The sequence below is a fragment of the Mesoplodon mirus genome, assembly GCF_964341445.2.
Source record: "Mesoplodon mirus genome assembly, chromosome: 1".
NCBI classification, from domain to species: domain Eukaryota; kingdom Metazoa; phylum Chordata; class Mammalia; order Artiodactyla; family Ziphiidae; genus Mesoplodon; species Mesoplodon mirus.
The window spans coordinates 10,543,657-10,564,299 of record NC_138976.1 but is presented as its reverse complement, the minus strand read 5'-3'; the positions used below and the strand labels follow the sequence as shown (position 1 = coordinate 10,564,299).

General features: G+C 53.4%; 4 protein-coding genes across 4 annotated transcripts; 3 read left to right on the top strand and 1 right to left on the bottom strand.

Annotated features, from left to right (window-relative positions):
• Positions 1–229: 229 nt before the first annotated feature.
• Positions 230–4,339, top strand: WDR38 (WD repeat domain 38; the record flags this gene model as incomplete). Its single annotated transcript, XM_082614187.1, has 9 exons — positions 230–391; positions 1,229–1,338; positions 2,345–2,475; positions 2,590–2,687; positions 3,036–3,110; positions 3,310–3,441; positions 3,569–3,718; positions 4,140–4,187; positions 4,280–4,339. The coding sequence occupies exons 1-9, from the start codon at positions 323–325 to the stop codon at positions 4,337–4,339; spliced, it is 873 nt and encodes a 290-aa protein (XP_082470313.1). The 5' UTR covers positions 230–322.
• A 299-nt stretch (positions 4,340–4,638) lies between these two features.
• Positions 4,639–9,497, bottom strand: RPL35 (ribosomal protein L35). Its single transcript, XM_082614958.1, has 4 exons — positions 9,402–9,497; positions 8,792–8,928; positions 7,547–7,628; positions 4,639–4,821 (listed from the first exon to the last, which is right to left on the bottom strand). The coding sequence occupies exons 1-4, from the start codon at positions 9,402–9,404 to the stop codon at positions 4,672–4,674; spliced, it is 372 nt and encodes a 123-aa protein (XP_082471084.1). The 5' UTR covers positions 9,405–9,497; the 3' UTR covers positions 4,639–4,671.
• Positions 9,498–9,596: 99 nt separating this feature from the next.
• Positions 9,597–13,083, top strand: LOC309800665 (uncharacterized protein; the record flags this gene model as incomplete). Its single annotated transcript, XM_082614929.1, has 2 exons — positions 9,597–9,722; positions 10,784–13,083. Exon 2 carries the CDS (start codon positions 12,457–12,459, stop codon positions 13,081–13,083), a length of 627 nt encoding a protein of 208 aa, XP_082471055.1. The 5' UTR covers positions 9,597–9,722; positions 10,784–12,456.
• On the top strand, positions 12,994–20,335 carry ARPC5L (actin related protein 2/3 complex subunit 5 like). The gene is made up of 4 exons (XM_082614938.1): positions 12,994–13,253; positions 17,458–17,529; positions 18,517–18,693; positions 19,798–20,335. Exons 1-4 carry the CDS (start codon positions 13,104–13,106, stop codon positions 19,858–19,860), a joined length of 462 nt encoding a protein of 153 aa, XP_082471064.1. The 5' UTR covers positions 12,994–13,103; the 3' UTR covers positions 19,861–20,335.
• Positions 20,336–20,643: the final 308 nt, after the last annotated feature.

Sequence of the window (20,643 nt, the reverse complement as noted above, 5' to 3'; positions counted from 1 at the left end):
CACCGTGCGCCACATTCCGCCCCGCGGCCAGAGCTGCCCAAGGTCTGGCTGGCAGCCGTCGACTGGCAGGGGAGTCCCTTCTTGGAGCCGTCCGCGGCCCAGCGAGCTGCTGCCTCACCTCCCCGGGCTGACAAGTCCCTCCCAGGCTCTCTCCTCTCATGGATTCCCAGAGACCCCACAGCGGCTGCGCGCCCCGCCCCGATTGCCATGCAGACCGCTTATACAGTTTCCCCCTTCCCCTCCACCTGGTCCTAAGTAGGGCCAGCAGGCCCGACCAGCGCCCGCCTAGGAGGGAGCCCGCGGGGCGGGCGGCCACGGCCCCATGAACAGCAGGGTCCCAGGGACGCTGGCCGTGGAGAGAGTGAAATTCGTCGGCCGGCACCGCGGGGAGGTGAGGCCCTGTAGATCTCTGCCCAGATCTTGGGCTTCTTGCTTTAGAGTGTTCTCTGGGCTCCAGTTGCAGAATGGGCTCTAGAATTCTAAGCACTGGTTCCTCAGGGGGCTCAAACTCCTGGCTGATTCCAGTGCTCTTTGGACTCTGGCTTAAGAGGGAATTCGGGGCTTAGAGTAGATTTTGAACTAGTTCTGGGCTTCAGCTCTGGAATGGGCTCTTGGCTTCTAGAGAAGGCTCCAGCCTCTGGCTTCAGTGAGGGCTCGCTCTGAGCTTCAGGTTCTGGTCTTTTTTTTTTTTTTTAAATTTTTGGCTGTGTTGGGTCTTCGTTGTTGTGCCTTCGTTGTTGCGCACGGGTTTTCTTTAGTTGCGTCCAGCGGGTGCTACTCTTTGCTGCGACGTGCTGGCTTCTCATTGCGGTGGCTTCTCTTGTGGAGCACAGGCTCTAGGCGTGCAGGCTTCAGTAGCTGTGGCACGCGGGCTCTAGAGCACAGGCTCAGTAGTTGTGGCGCACGGTCTTAGTTGCTCCGCGGCATGTGGGAGCTTCCCAGACCAGGGCTCGAACCCGTGTGCCCTGCATTGGCAGGCAGATTCTTAACCACTGCGCCACCAGGGAAGCCCCAGGCTCTGATCTTACAGGACAGCAGAGAGGGCCCCAAGCTCTTGGCTCCCCTGCAGGGTGGTTCCTGAGTTCTGGTTGTTGAGAGAGGCCTGAAGTCCAAGCTCCAACCCCAGGCTCCTGGGGCAGTATTTATGGCTGGCCCAGGAGTCTGGGGTTAGGGATGAGCAGAAAGGTGTTTCTTGCCCCAGGACAGGACTTTTGTGCTCTCCTTGCAGGTCAACTCTTCCGCCTTCTCTCCCGACGGCCAGAAGCTGCTCACAGCCTCCGAGGACGGCTGTGTATATGGTTGGGAGACCCAGAGTGGGCGGCTGCTGTGGAGACACAGGTGGGGCTCTTCACCCCACGGGGAGACTGAGGCCTATGGCCCTGTTGTGGCTTTCTACAGAGCTTACCACAATAATCTGACATCTGAGCTGAGCATCTATGCAAGACAGCCCGGGCAGGGCAGGGAGACAGGACCTGGTCCCTGGGGTCCTGAGCCTCTGACTCTGACAGACCTGGACTCAAATCCTACCACTTAAAAAAAAAAAAAATTAAAAATCGACATAATACCCTATTAACCATTTTAAAGTGTACAGTTCAGTACATTCACACTGTTGTGCACCTAGCTTCCAGAAGTCTCTTCATATCTTGCAAAACTGAAACTCTATACCCATTAAACTCCCCATTCCTCCCTTTTCCCAGCCCCTGACAACCACTGTCCTGCCTTCTGTCTCCATTTTGACTAAGTACAATACCTGGTATAAGTGGAATCATACACTATTTCTTTTGGTGACTGATTTCACTTAGCATAATGTCCTTAAGGTTCATCTATGTTTACCCACTTTTTTGACTGTGATTGAACTCAAGTCATTTCACCTTCTCTGCACCTCTTATTTCCTCTTCGGAATGGGGATAATAGTTGCTACCCTATAGGATGAGATAATGCAAGCAAAGTGCCTGGCACCCAGTAAGAACTCAGTAGACGTAACTTATGATTATTAAGAAGACAAGAAAAAACAAATCTGGTAATTATAGGGCAGATTGATTCATGTTGTAATAGGAAAAGTCCAGTGGCTGGGGAGCTCAAAGAGGGTAATGAACCTACGCTGGGCTGTCAAGGAGTTTCTGGGAGGTGCTTGCATTTGATTTGGGTATTGATCTTCCAAATAGGCAAACTGAGTTGGGCATTCCAGACCAAGGCATGGAAGCCCAGGAATTTTCCAGGTGGCTGGAGGGTGAGGGTTAGAAGGAAGTGAGGAGAGGGGCAGTAGGCAACGAGACTAAAGAAATTAGCAGGGGTTGGACTGCAAGGGCCAGAGGTGGAGTGCAGTGCCCCGTTCCTTGACCACGGCCGCCCACCCAGGCCCCATGAGGTTCTGCCGCTTCTCCCCCAATGGCTGCCTCTTTGCCAGCAACTCCTGTGGCTGCACCATCCGCCTGTGGGATGTAGCAGAAGCCAAGTGTCTGCAAGTCCTACAGGGTGAGTGGGCTGGGTGGGACTGGGAGCCAAGCAGCCAGGCCTGGGTTCCCTTTCGGACCCTGCTGTGTCCTGTGCCACCTCGCCCCTGCCTCGCCGGCTGGCCGGTGCCTGCAGGTCACCAGTGGAGTGTGGAGACCATCAGCTTCAGCCCTGACTCAAAGCAACTGGCATCAGGCGGCTGGGACAAGAGGGTGATGCTCTGGGAAGTGCAGGTAGGTGGAGGGGCAGCCAGTGAGGCCTGGGATCCAGGGATGCACACTATCCAGTGGCCACACTTTCCAACTGGGAAAGGTTGTTCGTCTTCCCCACACCTGGCATCCCATCCCCTTGCATCTGGCTGCAGCTACCTCCCCAGTTCCCCTCCCCCCACCCTCATGCCTCAAAACCTCTGTCATGAGGTTCCCCCTGCCTGTATTGCCCTCCTCTCTTGCCAAGGCCCGGGAAGCCTCCCCTAACCCCTGTGCTGCATCACATTACCCAGGCAGCCCCACAAGGGCCTGGGTCTGACCCACCTGAGGCAGAGAACCTGGCACGCAGCCTCTGGGCTCTCTCCTCCACAGTCAGGCCAGGTGCTGAGTCACTTGGTGGGACATCCAGACTGTCCGAGTGACTTCGCACCCAGCTCAGACTGCTTGGTGAGCCACACCTCTGCCCGGGCCCCACCTCAGTGGCCTAACAGTGGTTACACCTTGACAGTGACTTAGCTCTTCTGAGCCTGTCCCCTCCTCTGTAAGATGGGGATTCAACAGGGCTTGGTGAGATGGTGCCTGCTTTTTGTGAGCCTAGCTAGTCGAGGAACCGGGAGGCGCCATGCTTATGGCGTGCTGTCTGCACGCCACCGGCTCTTGGGATTCCACCATCCACATGTGGGACCTTTGGGCAGGGACCCCAGTGATCTTCCACCAGGAGCTGGAGGGCCACAGTGGCAACATCAGCTGCCTGTGCTACTCAGCATCTGGCCTATTGGTGGGCTGGGTTGCCTAGGTTCCAGGGTGGCCCCTTGCTCACTACAACTCTTTGAGGGTCACAGGCCATTTTGGGGGCAGAGAATGCAGGCCCCAAGCCTCTATGCTTAGAGCTGTCTGCTGTCCAGGCGTCTGGCTCCTGGGACAACACTACCCACATCTGGAAGCCCTCAACCGGAAGCCTGCCTGTCCAGCTCAAGGGCCACATCACCTGGGTGAAGAGCAGAGCTTTCTCCCCTGATGGGCTGCAGGTGGCCAGCACCGGCTATTCCCACATGGTAACCCCACCCCATCAGGCCTTCCTTCCTGTGAACTCCTACCCCACATCCTCCCTACCGGAGCCCTCAGCAACCCATGTCCAGAAATGTCCACATCCCTATCTGCCCTAAATAGGAGGCTACCAAGGGCAAGACCCAGGTGCCAACCACTTCCTTACCGAATGCCTGGCACTAAGGTCTGCACGGGCCCAAATGTTAGTGGCACTGACATTTCTATGACTCGGCTTCAGGGGAAAGGGAAGTATTAAACTGAATTTCTGCAACAGCTATTACGCAGCCCTTGTTAAACACACCTCACAGACAACAAAACCCAGATCAAGAAGTTAACATGTTGGCTAAGACTCACCCCAGGGTGATTTTGTCAAAGACACCAGACTTGCCTATGAGACTTCCCTACCCCCCAGCTTGTTTTGATTTCCAGGTCAAAGTCTGGGACTACAATACGGGAAAGTGCATTGCGACCCTGAAGGTAAGGCCTGTGGCTACAGCAAACAAGGGTACAGAGGAAGGTCTGCTAGGGGAGGCCCGCACCCACAGAGCCCCATGCCATGCTTTTGGCAGGGAGTCCTGGATGTGGCCTTTACCCCAGATGGGAAACTCTTAGTGTCTGGAGCTGCTTAGGCAAAATGCCAAGTTCACTGCAAATCACCGAGCTGCTCAAACAGATCATCACTACCTATGGTTCTCAAGACCTTCCACCCCTGCTTCTCCCTGCCCAGTGGGCACAGGACCAAAGTAACCATAAGAGAGTGCCCAACAGGCCCCTGTGGCCAGGGCTGCCATGGCCCCCCGCCAGGGCCGCCAACAGCAGCAGGCCAGCCTGCTGGGATCCATCAGACACCCGGTAACCATAACCAGGGCCGCACCAGCCCACCTCTCCAGCACTTAGAAGAAACCCCTATAAACACAAAGCAACACCAGCCAGTTTGTTTGTTTTATTGACACCTGGATGCTCAGGCCTTGACCGCGTACTTCCGGAGTGGGTACAGCCGCTCTTTCCGCTGCTGCTTCTTGGTCTTCAGGTTCTCTTCGTGTTTGTTGAGCCGGCGGCGCATGGCACGCGTTTTCTTGGGCCTCAGATCCAGGGGCTTGTACTTCTTGCCCTGGGTGAGGGGGAGCGGGGGAACATGAGGACCAGGGTTTGGGAGCTACTGCGGTAGCCAAGGAAGCCACAGAGTCGGAACTGAGATGCTGGGACATGTCTGGGGAGACGCAAGCGTGAGGAGCTGTATGACACCCAGCCCAGGAGGGGACTGGAGACTGAAGTGTTCCCAGGCCATACTTTGCTTCCTAGCTCTTTAATTCCCCCAAGTTCAAGGTTGGGAAGGACTGTCCTCATTTTCTTTAAGTATACTGATTTGCTGGGCTAGGAAGTAATTTTGCCCAAATCTCAGTGAAGCTGTAGTGGAACTTGGGGCGCACATCCAAGTCAATCCACTCCCTACTTGGTGCTCCTTCCACCAGATTGACAGCCGTGGAGTCAACGTCACACCCCAACCCAGCAAGGGATGTTTGGTACCCACCAAGTCCTGGGGGCATTTCCTGTTATCTTAGCTTAAATTATGTGTGTGTGTATGGGAGGGTGAGATGTGCAGCTTAAGCTGGTGCTCAATTTATCTGAAGGACCTGCCAGGTACCTGTGGTGACATTCCCACCGAGCACATGCATCTCAGAGGGAAGATCTGGCTTGGCCAAGACCACCCTGCTACGAGGGGCCAAGCCCCCCTTCCTGACTTGGCTCCTGCTCTCAGACCTTTCTCAGGGCACTGTCTCTCCATCTCTGCTCCCACTCGCTCCCCACCCACTTCCTCCTCAGTGAGGAATCTAGGCTAAGGCAGCTCTCATGGTCCCCTTTGTTCTGCAAAGGTCCCCTGGGGCCTCTTCAGTGTGAGGCCCTGTGCTGGGTGCTGGCTTAGCTACAAATGAGACCTGCTTCCTGCTCGAGGAGCTCCCAGCACAGCGGAAAACGGAAGACAAGTGGAGCATCAGTGTGGAGGAGGAAAGAGGTTAAGGGAGGTTTCACCTCAATGACTGACAACAGCCTTGAAAGCAATGGGCACGTCAACCGCAAGAGAAACAAGAGTGGGCACAAAAGCCCTTAAGAGTGACAGCTCAGGCTGGGAGCTGCCAACAGCCTGCAGGGGTAGGCACATGGCAGGCGTACGTGAGCTAAGCGGGGTTCAGGTCACGAACAGCCTCAGTGCAGAGAAATGCAGGGAAAAAGCTAAGCAGGAGATGAGGGCAAGCTCTGGGGGGAGCTGGAAGCATGAATGTCTGTCCACCCACATCCCTCAAATCAGTTGGTACAGGTCAGGGCTTCATCTGTTTCCAATTTACCAAGCACCTTAGAGCCCTGCTGTCCAAGAGTGGCCACTAGCCACACACACAGTTTACATCCTTCAGTCACTGTGGCCACATAAGCGCTTAAGAGGCACGTATGGCCAGAAGTTACTGTATCAAACATCAGCGTCGCTCATATAGGGACCTTACCTCTATCTCCAGGAGTCCTGCCTGACTGTTTGGGGGAGTGTACTCACTGGATGGTCATGAAGGCAATTTTTCCAGGCCACAACTCTACATGGTCCCCCCAGAGCCTGATGAAAGCTCCAGACCCAATTCTCAGAAATACGTTCCCCCGGGCTTCCCTGGTGGCACAGTGGTTGAGAGTCCGCCTGCCAATGCAGGGGACACAGGTTCGTGCCCCGGTCCGGGAAGATCCCACATGCCATGGAGCGGCTGGGCCCGTGAACCATGGCTGCTGAGCCTGCGCGTCCGGAGCCTGTGCTCCGCAATGGGAGAGGCCACAACAGTGAGAGGCCCGCATACCACAAAAAAAAAAAAAAAAAAGAAAGAAATACGTTCCCCCACACAAATGCACACACGTCCAGGGGTGGGAGCAACCGCCCCCCACATGCTGCTGTTCCCTGGGCAGCTGGCCCCGGCTCACCGGGACGACTTTTTTGATGTGTCAAACCCTCCAGTCATTCAAACACTAATTTGGGTATTGATATGAAGCCATTCTGCAGATGCTATCGAAGCCCCTAATCAGTCAGCTTTATCAGTCAGAGATTATCCAGAGTAATCTGGGTGGGCCTGATCCAATCAGTTGAAAGGCCTTAAAGGCAGGGCTGTGGCTTTCCCCAAGAAATCCACCTGAGGGCAGCAGCTTCAACCAAACCTTGAGCTCCGGCTTGCTCACGGATCCTCTTCTTGACAAGTATGCCCCCCACCATCAAACAAGTCATTTCCTTGTAATAAACCAACTGTGTGCAAACACAGTATATAAAATCTCCTACTGGTTCCAATTCAAAGCTTGAACCCCGACAACACTAGTTTTAGGCACAAGACAAAAAAATGATTATAAAAATTCTAGGCTGAGTGAGGGGCAAGCACCTGTGGAAAATCTCCAGGAAGCACTCAATCCACCCTTACCAAGACATGGTTTGGAACCTAGGCCCAATCCATTTACTGTAGGTGGCGCTGGGCAACTTAACCTAAGCGTTGAGGTCATCGTTTGAAAAATGAGGGTACCAGATGCTTGGCAGTGACTGACAGTGCTAGCAAGACCATTAAAACATTTAAACAAGACTGCCCAAACTCAGCTGGTGAGGTTTTATTCAAAACGCATCTCCAGCCAGACTCCCACATCTTTGATTTCTTGACAACTGCAGCCCCAAGGAAATGCAGTCTGCATGCCATATGCTAGTAAGAAGGCGAACACATCCACAAGCTGAGAAGTCTCTAGAAAGCCCAGTCCCAAGCACCCCAGCAGGAGAAGCTTACCATAGTGCCCCTCTAGCCAAGCACCACCTTCCCTTAGCCACTAACCTTATAGAATTTCCTGAGGTTCTCTTTCTGAGTCTGGTTAATGACGGTGAGTACACGGGCGATGGATTTGCGAACAACACGGCTACAAAACAGAGACGTCGATAAAGATGGGGAAGACACACAGCACTCCCCAAGGTATCTATTTCAGGGCCTGACCCAGATGTCATAGGGCAGGGGCATTCCCCATCAGCTCACCCACGTTCACCCAGGAGGTACCCAACCCAGCCCAGGAGGAAGGTGTTCTGGAGGGAAGAGAGACAGTAGATGAGTATCCCAGGAGTGGGGACATGGAACGGCTGGCACATCCAGTGCTTTCGAAGAGTTGTGAAGTATTCACTGAGGAGGCTTAATGAGGAGAGGTGAAGGGCAGATCAGGAAAGATCTCGCATCCCAGGCCGTATATCCCGAGGGCTGTGAAGACGACCTAACCAATGCCAATCTGAATGAGCTGACGGGAGGGAATCATGCCACAAGCTGGGCAACCAAGTTAAGCTTAGGGAGTCACAGGAGGGGTCACTGGGGAGGGGACAAGGCTGAAGACAGGAACAGGCTGGGGATAAGTGAATCTGCAGTCATGCTGAATATGAGGGTTGCTTAGTAAATGACTGGTAAACACAGTCTTGAGGATTCAGCATGCACCACCACAGGAAATTTATTGGGTGCCCATTTTATAAAAGAGGAAAGAAAAACCTGGGTGGTGAGCCAATCTACCCACCGAGTAGGATGTGGCAGAAGCGGAATTTATGCCCAGGTTGACTAACTCCAAATCCATGCTCCTTTCACGAATCTTGATTCTTGCTCCACGTACATCAGTAAGTTACACTACGACTCAAGTAAGGGGTGCAAGGGATCCCCCAACCAAGTGAGGGAGGATACGGAAAAAAATCCAAGTGCTGGTGGGAGGTAGGAGAAAGGGATCAATGAGACTTTCGAAGGTACCATTAAAATGAGTCTTCAGGGACACCCAGTTCTTTCTCCAGCCAGAGAAGTTGAAGGAGGTTACTCCAGGCAAAAGGACCACAGGTCAAAGGCAGGTAAAGGCAGCAGGTCACCACGCACCTGGGTATGAGCAAGCGGAGCCTAGAGAGGCTGGCTAGGAAGGGCACGACATTCCGACCCACGGATGCATGGAATGGGCACTTAAACGGACACCTCCTTAAGCCGACTTCGAAAATCCACAAATGTTCCCGACGCGTATGTATCCCCCACGCCCAGAGGGCCGTAGTCTGGCCTCCCGTCACTTACATCTTGGAGAGTTTGGAAGCCGCGCCGCCTGTTACTTTAGCCACGCGTAGCTGGGACAGCTCCACTTTCAGGTCCTCCAGCTGTTTCAGCAGCTCCTCCTTCTTCTTGCCGCGAAGGTCTCGAGCCTTAATCTTGGCCTGAGAGAAAGAAAGGATCTGGGTCAAACACCCGGCGGGGCGGTCTCCCCCTCGGCCACTTACCGAGGCTTCCACCGGCCATCGTCCCCTCCACCTCCGTCGTAATCAGCCCGTGGAGGGCGCGCGCCTCGCCCTGGGCCAGGAGCGCGCTGGAGGCCCAGCACTACCGTGCCTTGGGCAGGGCAACCCAGACCGCAGCAGGCGCGCCCTCGCCCAGGCCTGCTGCGAGGCTGGGCCACTACCCCCATTCCGCAGAGGAAAAGACGGAGGCCCCCGGCAGCGCGCGCGCACCTCTCCTGGTCTAGGCTTGCGTGAGGAGAAAGCAAGAGGCCGGCTGGGGCGGCGCTAGGCCATTCCGCAGGGCCTCCCACAGGCCGGGTTGGTAGATAGGCTCTCAGGATTCGCCACGCGCCCCCCACCCCAGTCCCTGAGCCCCACAGCGCGCGGATGGCGCCCGATTGCCCTACACTCACCATGACTGTAGAGTCAGTCTCCGCCGCCTTCTCGGAGGAAAAGAGGAAAGGGCGGGGCTGACCTCCACAACTACAGCCGGATGGCGGCGGGCGTGGTCAATAACGCCGGCGGGGGAGCCCTGGCTCCGCCCCTTCCGCCCCACCCCCGCGCGAGGAAAGCTGTGGTCCGGCCCGCCGAGCCCCGCCCGGAGGAGCCGGAGACTCGCCCAGCAGTGTCCACGTCTTCTTTCTGCGCGCTGGAGAATACTTGGGTTCGGTGTATTGCCCAGAGCAGCGCTGTGGGGAAATCGAGGCCTGGGGTGGCGGCAATTTACTGGACTAGTAAGGACTCGGATTCATCCATTCATTTATTCGTTCATTCATTCATTCATTTGGTAAACCTTTGCAGGTCGCCCAGTCTGTGCTACTCCGAGCTGGGCGCCGGTGTTCCGGGGGTACAGGGGATGAAGGTTGAGGGTTTTCAAAGATGAATTAACATGGCCTCTGCCTTGGAGGAATTTAAAGTCCAAGGTGGGCGGGGAAGGGCGGGGTCAGACAACTATAATCCAACTGCAAAAAAAATTCTAGTGGAGACAGCATGCGTTAGGGGAAACATTCATGGCCTTTTCTTAGTGAAACTGACCCGGTTTCAAATTCTTATCCTGTTGCCTGGTGCTGACTCTCCGCAAATCCCTTCCCCTCCCTGAGTTTTAGTTTTCTCACCTGTGATAATGGGGTATTTATAAGGATCAGGAAGATAACATATAAAACTCTTATTACAAGGCCTGATGCAGGACTTCCCTGGCGGTCCAGTGGTTAAGACTCTGAAGTTCCAATGCAGGGGGCAGAGGTTCCATCCCTGGTCGGGGAACTAAGATCCCACATGCCGTGGGGCACGGCCAACAAACAAAACACCTGATGCATAACAAGCGCTGAAAATATCATCATCATCAATATTCCCAGTTGAATGAACACTTGAGGTGGCCTGAAAGTTAAAGGGGGGATTTCACAAGGGAAAGTGCTCAGGCTTTCCGACTGGACGGTTGCATTGTTGCCCCAACCAGCAAGCATGAATCTGTGCTCTAGTGTCACTCCACTGCCCTTAACAAAGGCACACCCACACGTTAGAGCTCTAGTTAAAGCCAGGTTGGCCCCTTGCTGCTGTCACGTGTCTCCTCCAGGAAGCCTTCTCCCATCCCCTTATGGGTTTCCGTTAATGGATCGTAGCCTTGGACTAAATTGGGACACAGGCCCCCCTTGTGTGCGGAGCTTTCTGGGCAATCCTCTCTTTAGCCCCAAACATAATTAAAATAAATTTATGTGTCTATCTCCACAGCCAGCCTGGAAGTTCCCCAGGGGTCAGAACCATGGCTGACACCTGGTTTGGTTTTTCTCATCTCCAGGCCCAGCATAGGGATGCTTGTTGGATGAATTGAATTAATGAGCTTTGCCCAAGATCACGGGGAGGCATGCTTCCAGCAAGTGGAGGGAGGTGGAGAAGAGAGAGCAGAGGACATTCTTGGCATGGATTAGTCTTAAATGGAAGTTGAATGGTGCACAGGGACTTGACTGTCATATTTTCCAAATGCTTATAGTTCTATTAAAGGTAATGATTGTGTACATCTTTTCTGAACTTGAAGTCACCTACGACTACCCTGTTTCTCTTACATGCCACATCCAACCCACTCCCAAATTCTGCAGCCTCTTTCTTCAAAACACCCAACCTCCTCCCACCACTGTTACTGGCACCTGCCTGGCCTGAGCTGCCACTGCCCGTCACCTGGACCATTGATGTCACTTCTTAAATCACCTACTTTGGCTCAGGCTCCCATGTGTTCTCAATACACATTTGAAGGACCCTTTTCAAGTCAGATCATGTCACTGCTCTGCCCAGAACTTCCAGGGCTGTCCTGAGTTAAGACCACATCCTTTCCTCAGCCTACAAAGCTCTACAGCACCCGCCCCTCCCCCCCACCTCCCTTCCATCTCATTTCTTCTCACTCTTCTGCTCTAGTATGGCCTTGTTGTTTCTGGAATACACCAAGCCTACCCTGTCTTTGAGCCTTTGCTTGGCTCCCTCCTTCACTTCCTGCAGGTCCTTGATCAGCGTCACCTCCTCGGGGACACTTCTCTTGACCACTTTATCTGAGGTACTCTCAGAAACTGCATGTTATTATTATTATTTTTTTGAGATACGCGGGCCTCTAACTGTTGTGGCCTCTCCCGTTGCGGAGCACAGGCTCCGGACGCGCAGGCTCAGCAGCCATGGCTCACGGGCCCAGCCGCTCCGCGGCATGTGGGATCTTCCCGGACCGGGGCACGAACCCGTGTCCCCTGCATCGGCAGGCGGACTCTCAACCACTGCGCCACCAGGGAAGCCCTGCATGTTGTTTTTTTCTTCTCCTCAGAACACAGTCATCCCTGACATAGTGTGAATTTTTAATTCTGCCTCCTTGACTGGAATGGAGATCCACGGTCATAAACAGTGACATTATTTCATTCACCAGTTTATCTGGGGGCTATTTCCTTACTTGTAAAATGGGCATTTTGGTTTAAAATTCCTTCTGATCAGGATGTTCTGGGGATATGAATTTCTGTTGTCTTGTGGCCTCCCTAGGTCACACAGATTTCTTCCAAGGTATGGAGCTGATAGGCAGTTCTTCCAGGACCCCTGATACTTTTATTTAGCACCTGTTTCCCACTGTAGGAGTCTATCTTTAGCACCCAAGATTAGGTAGCATCCTAGTCTGAATATTTTTTTGATCTGTAGACACAGTTCAATGGGAGGTATTCGGAGCGATGAAAACGAGTCACATCTCATTAACTTCTACTGATCTTTATTAAAAGGAAAACTATTATATGAAAACAAAGACCCAATGGAGTCTCAGGCTAAGTCTCATTGATAAAACCCCTCAAGCAACAGCCCAGGCACCTAATCTTGGCACTACAATGTTGTCCTTGACTCTGCCCTATCTCTCCCCATCTCAGACTCTGGGGGTTCGCCTCCTACCAGGATATTCCTCTCCAGCCAGGCAAGATATCTCAGCACCCCCAGGACCTCGTCCTTCCTGCCAGGATGGTGGCCACAGGGTCAACCTCCACTGAGCTCAGTGTGGTGGCGTCCAAAGCTCCTAAAATCCGAGACTTAGGTTCTCCCACCCTACGTCACTCCCCGGGGCACAGGAACTACTACTCATCCCTCAGGTTTCAGCTCGAAGGTTTCTTCTCTAAGAAGCCTGCCCGGCACTCGAAAGGCCGAGCCGGGCGCCTTCTCCTGGGGGCCCCGTGCCCCCTCAGTCTGGGCAGAGATGACACCCGGAGTCGGCGAGTGTGCCCGCCCCGGCCCCCTCCAGGGCCAGGGGCTCCTCGGGAGCAGGAGCGAAGCCGAAGTGCGCAGTTATGGCGTCCACGTGCTGGGCCTGCGCGGGATTGGGCGCCTGCTCCTCAGACGGGAAGACTTTTCCTCCATGAAGACAGGAATCCCCCGGAGCTCCACAGGTCTCTTTCCCGGCGCTTCCCGACACGCCCCGCCCCTCCCTCCCACCGGCACTTCCGGCTCCGGCGTGGGCCGGAAGTGGGCGGGCGGCGGCGGCTGCGCGCGGAGGAGGTGGAGGAGGTGCCGGGCGGCAGCTTCCCGCCCCCGAGCCGGAGCCGGTTCCGAGCGGAGTGGAGTGGAGGTTTTCCCCGGAGTGTAGCTGCCTGAGCGGGCGCCGAGCCCCCGCCATGGCCCGGAACACGCTGTCCTCGCGCTTCCGTCGGGTGGACATCGACGAATTTGACGAGAACAAATTCGTGGACGAACAGGAGGAGGCGGCGGCGGCGGCGGCCGAGCCAGGCCCGGATCCTAGCGAGGTGGACGGGCTCCTGCGGCAATATCCTTCTCCCGCGCGGCGGCCCGGACTCCCCTTTGGCCCGGCCTTCCCACTTCCCTCATCCCCGGCTCCGGCCCTTCAGGCCGACCTCCCCACTCCTCTCAGCCCCGGACCCCTCAGGTCAGTCTCCCGACTCCCTTCCGACCTGGCTCTCCTCGGGCCACGCATCCCCACTTCCCTCTGACCCGGCCTCCCCACTCTCCTTGTCCCCGGCCCGAGCCCTCGGAACCTCCCTCAAAAGCGCGGCCCCACGCGGCCCCCGGATCCTGGTGGGCCGGCCTGCTCGGCGGCCCCAAGAGCGTGCCGGAGGGGCCTCCGGCTCGTAGGCCCCTCACTCTTGCACGAGACCTCTCCCCTTTCTTCCCCCTTGCCTCCCCACCCCCTCAGGCTGGCCCTTCCTTGGGCGCCCGATCACTCCATCCCTCCCATGCGGGAAACGGGGCCATACTCGGGCATGATCGGCGGGAGGCGCCGAGGTGAGCCACCGCTGAGTAATTGAACGGCCAGGGCGGCTCCCAGGCACAGTCTTCTCGGGCCGAATTGCAGCACCACCTGAAAATAGGTGGGTGGATGGCTGCGGGGAAGAAAGGCCCCACGGGGGGAGCCAAGGCTGCAGCCTTAGTCCAGCCCTGAGGTTTGAGATCGCACCTCCCACCCCAGAATCATTCTGACCCTGCGGCTTAATGCCACTCTTCCTCACCTATTCTTAGTTTCTTATGACCATTCATTGGGCTTTGGACCTCGATGGTCTCAGCCACGTTCAACAAGTGAGTTTTGGCTCCCTCCCCCCCATAGCCTTCTTGTGCAGGAAGCAGTGGAAAAAAACTAGTCGTTTAGAGCTAAGAAGAACCAGGCAGCATAAAGTGAGATGTAAAAGTAGAGCCCCACGTCTGGAAATGACTGTTCTGTGGTCACAGAAAACAAGCATTTAGAAAACAAGATTAAAAATAGAGTTGGCTGTCACAGCCTGCTTGGTCCCTTAGCAGTTTGAGCACAGGAAACTGACTTATTCTCACAGGAAGGATTTTTCTTTATTCAAATGGTGTTACAGGAAGTGCCTACCCCTCCCCCGCACTGGCCAGGGCAGGGTTGGAGGCTCTTGCTGTACTGTATATAAATCAGGTTCTGGGTGTTTAATCAGTTGACTCAGCTTGGGAAGTCGAGCCCATAGACTGCCTTTGGGAGGAGTCCTGCAGTGTTCCTCCAATGTGCCTTTGAAACAGAAACCTCCAGACTTTCTTTGTGTGAACGGAAATGTGTTTTCAAAGGTGGTGATTCAAACTTGTATTTCCTGCCCCATCAGGATCACCCTGCTTACCCCATTGGTGAAATGGGGCCATGAGAAGGGCCCCCATGAGGGAAGGTTGATTCTGCAGTCTGGTGTAGAACCTGGCTCATGGGCAGGCATTGCTAAAAGGACTCCAGCGTCAGGCCTGTGGCCCAGACCATCCACAAAAGGGGAGGGCAAGGTCCGGTTATCTGCTGTCTTGGTCTTGGTGCTGCAGGTTGAAGGTCATCTCTTGGTACGCTCCTCACATGATAGGTTCCTTGAGGCTGCTTGGAGACCTAGGCTTAGCACATCAGGGGATGGTAGTTTCTCCACTAATGGCCGTGTCAGAAACCTTGTTACCATGGAGAGTGTACCTCTTGGGATTGGGGAAAGGGAGGTTAGCAAATGAGAACTGAAATCCTGGCAAATGTGGGGCCCAGGAAGGAAGGAGGAAGGAGCTAATATTTGCTGAGTCCCTACCATGTGCCAGGTCTTGGATTTATGTTAGATTATGAAACATAGAAAGGGCTTCTAGGAGTCTTAGAACAGAGGCGAGGGGAGTAGGGATAGGGAGGGGTTCGTTGATTGGAGTGAGGGGATGTAGGGAGTGGGCCTGTCCTAGTACTGTATAGGGAAGCGAGTCATGGTGGGAGATCACACACATGAAATAGAGCGTGGGCTGTGCATCCACACAGACCCAACTCAGTCTTCTATAGCTGTGTGACTTTGAATAGGTCACTTACACTCTCTGAACCTCAGTATCCTCCTGTGTTAAAAGGAGGAGAACCAAGCTGGGCTTATAGGTTCCATGGGAGCATCACTGGACAACATCCCAGAAGGCTTTAGCACAGTGCTGGACACACAGTAAGTGTCCTGGACATGCACCTTGGGCCTGTGGGTGGAGTGGCAGCAGGGGATTGTAGAAAGAACTTGGCCTTGGAGTCAGGCATCCTTGGGTTTGAAGGCCAGCTGGACAGCTTAGCTTTGTGACCTTGAACATGTCATTTTCCTTCTCTGAGCCTCAGATTCATTGCCTTTAAAATCAGAATAATGATTCTTGTCACAAAGAACTGTTAGCAGTGATGAGATGACATGTGAAAACACCTGGGCACAGGATCTGAGACCTTGTAGGGGTTTTAAAAAATTGGCTCCTTTTCTTCCTTGCTGAGGCACCTTCTGGTCCTCTGGAGGGGGATCTGTCCAGAGCAGTAGTTTTGAATGATTTTGCAGTCTCCTCCCCCTGAGGAAATTTGTCGATGTTTGGAGATACTTTGTTTGTCACAACTTGGGGGGTGGGAGGGAGTGCTACTGGAATCTAGTGCGTGGAGGCCAGAGATGCTGCTAAATATGGTACCATGCATGCACAGGACAGACCCCACGTCAGTCATCTGGTCTAAAATGTCAGTAGTGCTGTGGTTGAGAAAACCTGATGTAGAGGAGACCAGGGGCTGGGCACGGTTCCTTGGCCCCCACAGCCTGTTCTCTGGAAGGGCCTAAAACCAGCTGAGACAGAGGCCAGCTTGATAAATGGTATGCCCCTCCCTACTCCCCAGTTCTCCCCAGCTGCTGAAGGCCCCCTACCTATCAACACCTATAGTGAATGCTTGGTAGAGGGGTGCTGCAGAGAGATTAACTCTAAAGCAGTGACTCTTTTTACCCTTACCCATTCATCTTCTGAAATATTTTGTTTCCCAACCTTGCTGGTTAGTGAAGAGCGCCAGCCTTCGTTTCCTCTGAAGCCTCTGGGACTCTGCCTATTGCTCTGGGATGTCAAATTCGAAAAGAGTTCTGAGGTAGAAATTATCAGTGGCTGATATCACATGGGCCCTAACCAGGCTGGGAAAAAGGAATTCCAAAGCTGACAGATACAGGGGTGTGGGAGAGTGGGCTACCTCTCAAGTTGGAAGGTGGATCAGAGCCCAGCAGGGTGCTAGGGAGCTCCACAGGGGTGGCTCCCTGGGTGTGTGGGCCCAGCTCAGTCAAGATGGAGGCCACACTAGGGAAGACCGGGGACTCGGCTTTGCTTGGGAGGTTCTGGCTTTTCACATGTGGGTATCGCTGCATGAACAGGAGTAGAGACCCAATTGGGCAGAAGCCATTTCTTGTTCTATTTTTGAAGCTTTTTGGCTGAAGCCAGTGTTTCAGATGAGGAAATGAAAGTCAACTGATGTAATTCAGTTTAAAATAGGTGTCACCTTTGGGGACCTAACCCAGATTGTAATTTTCTTTTGAGCACTGGCTATTCAGAGCTCAGCAAAGATTGTGTCAGGACTCCAACTAAGGTTTGGGGAGCAAGGAGGGGAGGATTGATTCATGTTGTTGGCAAAAGATTCTTTTAGATTGTTAACATTTCCCCCAGTTGGGACCTCACTGACTTGGGTAGGTCTTGGAAGATAAAAGTTTTAGCACATCTTAATTTCTTTAATAGTTTAACTGATAGAAAACATTGGATTAAGAGTTAGGAGACCTCCATTTGTGCCTTTGTTCTTCCCTTTTGAGAATGAGAAGATGAAAATGATAACCTTACTCGGTGGTCGTGAGGGTCCAGTAGGGCAGATACTGTGCCAAGTAAGTGCATATCAGCTCAGTCAGATTTTGCTGCAAGTTACCCTGCGGGGGCAGTTGCTTTGCTACTCCCTTCCCAGGAGGGAGCGAGTCCGTGTCCAAACTTGCTTTGAAGGGGAAGGTTTCGGGGCCGGCAGAGGAGGGGTTTGCAGGGTTGGCAGAGATGCCCCACCCACCCTCCGTGTGGCTCAGGAGAGCTACAGGCTACCCTCTGAACTGGCTGTGCCCACCGGGAGGCCACAGTGGGAGGCGGGTGGATGTGGATAGATGCCATTTGACTCCACTCTCTTGAGCTCTTTTTGAAATGAGTTCGTTAATAAAAGTATGAACATGCTAGAGCCTAGCCATCCTTAACTGGTGCTGATGCACAGGGGACATGCTTCGGGCGTTTCATGCAGCCTTGCGGAACTCTCCCGTCAACACCAAGAATCAAGCTGTGAAGGTAAAGGGGGTTGAACTGCAGCTCTGCTGGGCGGGTGTTGGGACCAGGGCTGTTATTGTCCAGTGTGAGCTCCCTGGGACTCTGGACAGCACCTGTTTCATCTCTGCATCGGTGAGTATCTACCAAGGAAGTGAGTTGGCACCGGGCAGTGTTTCCACGGAAGCCTCCTGGCGCTCCTAACACCCAAAGCTGTCAGTGTTCATAGTAAACACTCCCCAAAGAAACGTTCACTCCTCCCCGAGGCCTCATGGGGTGAGAAGTCAGCCCAGCCCTTCCTGATGAGCAAAGTTATAAATTAGCTTGCCATGTGGGACTTAGCAGTGGTTATGCTTTTATAAGCTCTTGAATAGGCTTTATTTGCATAAGGATTTTCAGTGCTTTTATGATTTCCTGCCTCGTAAAAACTAGGTGGACCATACAGTTGTGCAGACTGTATCGGTTACGTTGTCTAAAAGCTCATCGCTGAGACTGTCTAAAATTTGGTCCAGGGAAAGGAGTCTCTCTGGAGCTGGGGTTTTGCCATCTTGTGATGGCACTTTTTTTTTTTTTTTTTTTGATGGCATCTTGATATAAATGGCCGCACCTGTCAAACATGGAGGAAAGTGGCCCCTTTTTTGCATTGGGGTTGAACGCAGACAGAAGGTGCAGCCAAGTAGACCTGTTTTTTTTTTTAATCTCCACAGTTATGATCCTGTAGAGTTTTAAGGCCTTGCTGGTGTCATCAGAAATAGGGATGCTTCTCCCCAGGAAACCGCTTATTTCCCCCAAAATAAGTGGAATAAATTACTGGCTTTGAATACTTCGGGATACTTTGAAACTTAAATCAATAAAAGAATTTCACTTAAGCATTCCAAATGAATTAGAAATTGGGCAGTGTTTCTAATGAGTTCTGACTACTTGGTTTGGTGTTTCTGAGCCTGCAGTGCAGGATGTGGATATGTCTGGGCCATGGCTCTAGGCCTCACTCCCTTTCTCTTTCCTCTGTAGGAACGGGCCCAGGGCGTGGTGCTGAAAGTGCTTACAAATTTTAAGAGCAGCGAAATTGAGCAGGCTGTGCAGTCACTGGACAGAAATGGCATTGACTTGCTAATGAAGTACATTTATAAAGGGTTTGAGAAGCCCACAGAAAATAGCAGCGCAGTGTTACTCCAGTGGCATGAAAAGGTATGTGAACATCAGGCAGCCCACTGAGTCACCCCAACCCCAGGGTTCAAATCAGCAGGCCAGGCTATTGCAAACAAACAAAGGACAGTCTGATAGGCATGTGAGAATAAGGGGCCACGCCTCAAGCAACCTGGGACAGCTGAGCACTTAACCTCTCCCAAGGAAGCACCTGGTAGGGATCTGCCGTCTCTGGTAATCGCTGTTGCTTTAGCTTTTGGTTTGTGCCGGGCAGGCGTGGGGGCAGATGGCTTGGCGTGGTAAGGTAGGCTGGGACTTTGTAATACTTTCTTTGGGCCGGTGGAGGTGGTGGTTGTGGGTCTTAGATGCAGGCTGAGCCCTCCCGTTAGCTCTGAGGGCTTCCTGCTCCAGCCTCAGCCTCACCAGGCCCGAGGGGGCAGTGGCAGATACCTTGGCAGTGTCTTTAATAGGGCCTTCATCCACCTAAAGCATGAAAAGCCTGTCTTTTGCTTGGGTCAGTATAAGAGCAGGGCCTTTCATCAAGCCTGTGTCCTTCCTGAAAGGCTCTGTTGAGTTTTAAGGGAGTGGCCCTTACTGAGGGATGGGTCACTTGGGCAGCCTGGGGCTGGGCTGTGGCCTTCGGTCCTGCCGGTGGGTGTGCTCTGCCAGAAGGTGAGCTCCTAGGCTTAGTGGGTGGAGGTGGTTGTGGGGCTCAGGGGAACTGAGTGGTATGGAGGCCAGGCTCTCTGGTCCCTTTAAGGCAACTGGGTGCTCAGCCCTGTTGATGTTTCAGCTCTAATGGGCTAGTGTTTGTTTAAGTGCCTACGGCTGTGCCTGTAAGCTGGGACATGATGAGCTTGTCAAAGGGAAACTGGGGGTCTCTGTGTGAGCTTGGTAACAATGTTCTCAAGCCCAATTCTCCTGCCTCAAGAGCTAGCAGCTCTTGGGAACCCTTTGTTCCAGGACAGGGCTCCATCCCTCAAATGTGGACCCTGTTGGCACCTCTTAACTGTGCTCTCGCGGGAATCCTTTTTCAGAAGGTCTGTGACATGGTCAGGAGCGCATGGTCCCATCTCCCCTGGCAAGCTAGGCTCCCCTTGTCCGACCAAGTCTCAACTGACACCTTTTCTTTTCCTGCCCCTACAGGCATTAGCAGTAGGAGGACTAGGCTCCATTATAAGAGTTCTTACAGCAAGAAAGACTGTTTAAAAAAAAAAAAAAAGACTCATGTTACCTTGAGAAGAATTTTGGATGCACAGGCTGTTGAAGAAGGGATTGACAATGGACCATCTTCCTCGGAACTCCGAAGTAAACTGTTTCAGGACATGCACCCGCTAAAGTGTATTTTATTTTCACGGTGGAGGGAGAAATCGTCTGTTTCCCAGATCCTTTGCAGGATCTGATAGTCTATGCCTTTGTCCACAAGTAATGCAGAACTGACACTGACTGTCTGCCAGAGTGGCTGGCCCGCATTGGTCGGGTGAGCCTGTGTGCCCTGCCTGTGTAAAAGCGGGGAGGGGTGACTTGGGCAAGGGGTGTGGTAGAAAAGGGAGAGCTTGCTTCTTGTTGGAGTGGAAAACCCCCAAGGGTTTGTACAGACATCCCGACCTCCCAAAGAAGGCGGGCTCTCTTGGGTTCATTGTAAAGTGCCTGCTGCATCAATAAAGCTCTTGGCTTATTAGTATATACTCTGCAGTGTGTTTCGTGTATATAAAAGAAATGGGTAATGGATGGTAATGAATGAGAGGTCGCCTGTTCTGGAAACGGGACATGGAGGGCGGGTAGATGTGTGTCCCCGCCGAGCCACGGGAGCGAGCATGGCATTCCAGCCCTCCTGCCACAGCAGTACCTCAGGCCTGGGCTGCAGTGCTGCTGGCTGCTACAGAGAGATGTTTTGCTGAATAACTATTTATTGTTTTTACTCCTTTGATTTGTGTGTAGTTTTGGAGCTTATTTAATAAAGTGCCAAACATTCAATAATTGACCTAAGCT

What these genes read in the sequence shown, in the direction of transcription:
- RPL35 (XM_082614958.1), bottom strand. An exon ending in GCTTCCAAACTCTCCAAGAT is followed by an intron (nt 7,629 to 8,791) that starts GTAAGTGACGGG and finishes TCTGTTTTGTAG; the next exon opens with CCGTGTTGTTCGCAAATCCA. An exon ending in ACCTCAGGAAATTCTATAAG is followed by an intron (nt 4,822 to 7,546) that starts GTTAGTGGCTAA and finishes CCCCTCACCCAG; the next exon opens with GGCAAGAAGTACAAGCCCCT.
- ARPC5L (XM_082614938.1), top strand. Translation starts at nt 13,104, where the DNA reads ATGGCCCGGAACACGCTGTCCTCGCGCTTCCGTCGGGTGGACATCGAC. An exon ending in TGGACGGGCTCCTGCGGCAA is followed by an intron (nt 13,254 to 17,457) that starts TATCCTTCTCCC and finishes TGCTGATGCACA; the next exon opens with GGGGACATGCTTCGGGCGTT. An exon ending in TACTCCAGTGGCATGAAAAG is followed by an intron (nt 18,694 to 19,797) that starts GTATGTGAACAT and finishes CTGCCCCTACAG; the next exon opens with GCATTAGCAGTAGGAGGACT.